Here is a 3,197-nt window from a genome sequence, read left to right on the forward strand (position 1 = left end):
GTTCGTTGCCACGATGTCCCCGTTGGTGGCCCTGCCTGCCTTTCTTTGAGGCGCCCATCAACCAAGGGCTGGACACTTTGTACTGCCACCCTTGACATGAGTGCAATCCCTCCACCTTGCAGCCACCAGGATGACATCACATGTCCCCTCCCCATGCCACACTCCTTACAGCCATGGCTTTCCCACCCCACAGAGAGAAGGGGAGTCCGCTGTGGAGGAGCAAGATGGCACCTCCTAAGAGGAGGGAGAAGGGCCATCTTCCTCCTCCCTCAGCTGGGCAGTCCATAGTGCTCAGTGATTTACACCACAGGACAGAACACCAGAGACATTGCCATTCCTTGCGGTGAAGACCAAAGCATGTTTTCCCTCCCTGGGGACCATTAAGTGATAAGACAACACAAAAATGTCTTTTCATCTGTCTGCAGTTTATTGATAATGAAAGAACTTGGAGGAAAGAGGTGCTGGTAGAAAGCAACCATGCAGTAGGGTTCACGCAACAGAAGGTTTGCAATAAGGCTATACATACGTCAGGTATGAAGGAGAAGAGGGAAAGGAATCTACAAAATATTAAAGCTGCCAAATTACTCCACCAAGGGAGGGTGGACATCTCCAGAGAGCTGCTTCTCACTCCTAAATCTGACTATGAGACGTTATCACGTTTCTTCTGCTTACATGAATTCCTGATATAGCTGAAACAAGCATGTGGGTAACATGCAGGACACACGGAAGTTGCAAGGGAAACACGGCCATTGAAAAAGAGACCTTAAAAAGTGGAAGGAAAGAGCACTTTTATACACACTTCTCCTCAGCCAGAGCGGCAGCCAAGGGTAGCAGCGAGAAATGCAGCAAGAGATGCTTGGATGAACTTTACAGTCCCTGGTACCCACAAGGGAGATCTTTCATCCTTGGAGACTGGTGGAGCTCAGAGAGGAGCCAGCCTCTGCCAACAGGATGGTGTTTCGCTGCAAATCCCTTGGGCAGGATGATTTGAGGAAGTTGTGAGTGATATGGGAAACAGTTCACTTCTTTGGTGGATACTGGTTCTGGATGAAAGGGGCTGTGCTGCTGGCTGGAGATGGAAGATGCTTCTTTCCTTGGAGGGACTGAGGTCAGGGCTCAGTATTTTACACCTGAAGATTTGACCGTCGTGGTTGTGACACATCTCCGCACAGAGGAGGATCCACCTCCTGAGATGAAGTTGCCACCTGCGGAGCTGCACATTCTTCCACTCCCAGAAGAGAAGCCACCACTGAGTATTCCTCCTCCCACGCCACAGCTGCCTCCAATGATGCTTCCTCCTCCAACTGCACATACTCCTCCTCCCATGCCATTGCTGGCTCCAAAGCCACCAGCTCTGCCTCCAGCAATGGTGGTTCTGCCTACCACAGCTGCAAGAGAAGGACAGGCTTACTGTGCATCGAGTGACAGCCTAAGAATCCTCACAAAACCCAGGGTAAAAGCCACTCTGCAGAGAAGACGGTGGACAGATACTTACAGACATTGACATTGGATGGGTTATCTCCACAGAGCCTGTGCAGGGAAAGGAACACAGGTTGTAAATCTAATGTAATAGAAAACAATTAAGCTCTGCGCAATTTCCCAAGTACTCCTTTTATTTCCTGTTTCATCTAACAACAATCAAAACCATTCAGAAATATTCCCTGTGGGGACCTTTTTTCTATTGCTGCTCTAAAATCTTGGGGCAAAAAAAGCAGGTAAACCACACTCCAACTTTAAATGAGTTCTGAGAGATGATTAAAACTCAGTCTATCCCAATGAGATAGGACAGGCCAACCTGGCGCCAGGTCTCACCTGTTCTCCTCTCCCTCCAGCAGCTTCCTGATGAGGGAAAACGGGACTAGTTAATCCTACAGGAAGTCCACATTTCCTCAGCTGAGAATTTCACTTTTTTTACAAGGTAGGTATTCCATATTCTTTCTTAATTTCTCAATTATTCTTTAAAACAAATAAGCAACCTTGATCTTAACATTCTATATAAGAAATATGACAACCATACCAAAGGCTAAGAATTACAACAAGTGATACAAAATTTATCTTTAGACTGCATGTAAAGCTTTTACAAATTTATAGTATAATCTGTCAAGAATCTAGAAAAACTAGATAGAAAGAAATAGAGGTACCTGTTCTCCTCTCCCTCCAGCAGCTTCCTGTACATGGCAATCTCAACGTCCAGCGCAATTTTGATGTTCAGCAGCTCCTGGTACTCCTTCAACAAGCGAGCCAGCTCTTCCTTGTCTTTGCTCAGGGCACATTCCAGCTCTTCCAGTTTCCTCCTGGCATCCTTGAGGGCCATCTCACCCCGTTCCTCGGCCTCAGCAATAGCTGACTGCAGCTGATGATTCTGCGAAAGAAAACAGAAAAGCAGTTTCTCAGTTCCCTTCTGCACACCCTCCACTGGAGAAGCCCTGAGGGCACAAACTGGATGGACAATAGGCAGGAACCATCAGTCTCCTCCAAAGGACCTGCATTTCAATGACTACGTTTCCTTCACACTGTCCTTAGCCCACCACCCAGCTCAGTCATGACCCAGCCTGATGCCATCACGCAACGAGGTGCTGAGCAATCCCTACCTGCTTCTTCACATTCTCAATCTCGGCCCGCAGCCTCTGGATGTTCCTGGTCAACTCTTGGATCTCTATCTTGGTGTTGCGGAGGCTGTCGCCATGCCTCCCAGCAGTGTTCTGCAGCTCTTCATACTGACAGCGTGGAGACAAAGCAACCCATCAGTGACACAACCTACCCAGACCTCCGGCAGCTCCTTTGCTCTGTGGCAAGGGCGGCAGCCAGCAGCAGGGACTGTCCCAGGTTCCATCACTGCTTCCCAACTCACCCGGCTCTGGTACCAAGCCTCAGCTTCAGCTCTGCTGTTCTGAGCAATCTGCTCGAACTGGCGCCTGACCGCCTCAATGATGCTGTCAAAATCCAGGTGCCGGTTGTTGTCCATAGACACCACCACAGACAGGTCCCGGCTGATTGCCTGCATCTGACACAGTTCCTACAACCAAGACAGGCAGTCCAAGTGACTCTCAAGCCTAAATTCATATGGGCACCCCGTCCAACCTCAGTGTCTTTGGCCACCACACACCTCACTGCAACTCCAGGCTGCCCAGGGGAAGAGAGAGCTCTTACCTCCTCAAAGATGTATCTCAGGAAGTTGATTTCATCAGTCAGAGCTC

The 3,197-nt window shown here is 49.0% G+C and overlaps 1 protein-coding gene across 1 annotated transcript; it reads right to left on the reverse strand.

The window, feature by feature from the left end:
* Window positions 1-1,116: 1,116 nt before the first annotated feature.
* LOC104616013 (keratin, type II cytoskeletal 6B-like) lies at window positions 1,117-3,189 on the reverse strand (the record flags this gene model as incomplete). The annotated part of the gene is made up of 6 exons (XM_010289184.1): window positions 1,117-1,388; window positions 1,496-1,530; window positions 2,142-2,362; window positions 2,592-2,717; window positions 2,852-3,016; window positions 3,151-3,189. Coding segments are annotated over 6 exons (858 nt in total), but the record flags the coding sequence as incomplete, so codon positions are not given.
* Between the last annotated feature and the right edge of the window lie 8 nt (window positions 3,190-3,197).

The sequence above is a fragment of the Phaethon lepturus genome, unplaced genomic scaffold, assembly GCF_000687285.1.
Source record: "Phaethon lepturus isolate BGI_N335 unplaced genomic scaffold, ASM68728v1 scaffold31386, whole genome shotgun sequence".
NCBI classification, from domain to species: domain Eukaryota; kingdom Metazoa; phylum Chordata; class Aves; order Phaethontiformes; family Phaethontidae; genus Phaethon; species Phaethon lepturus.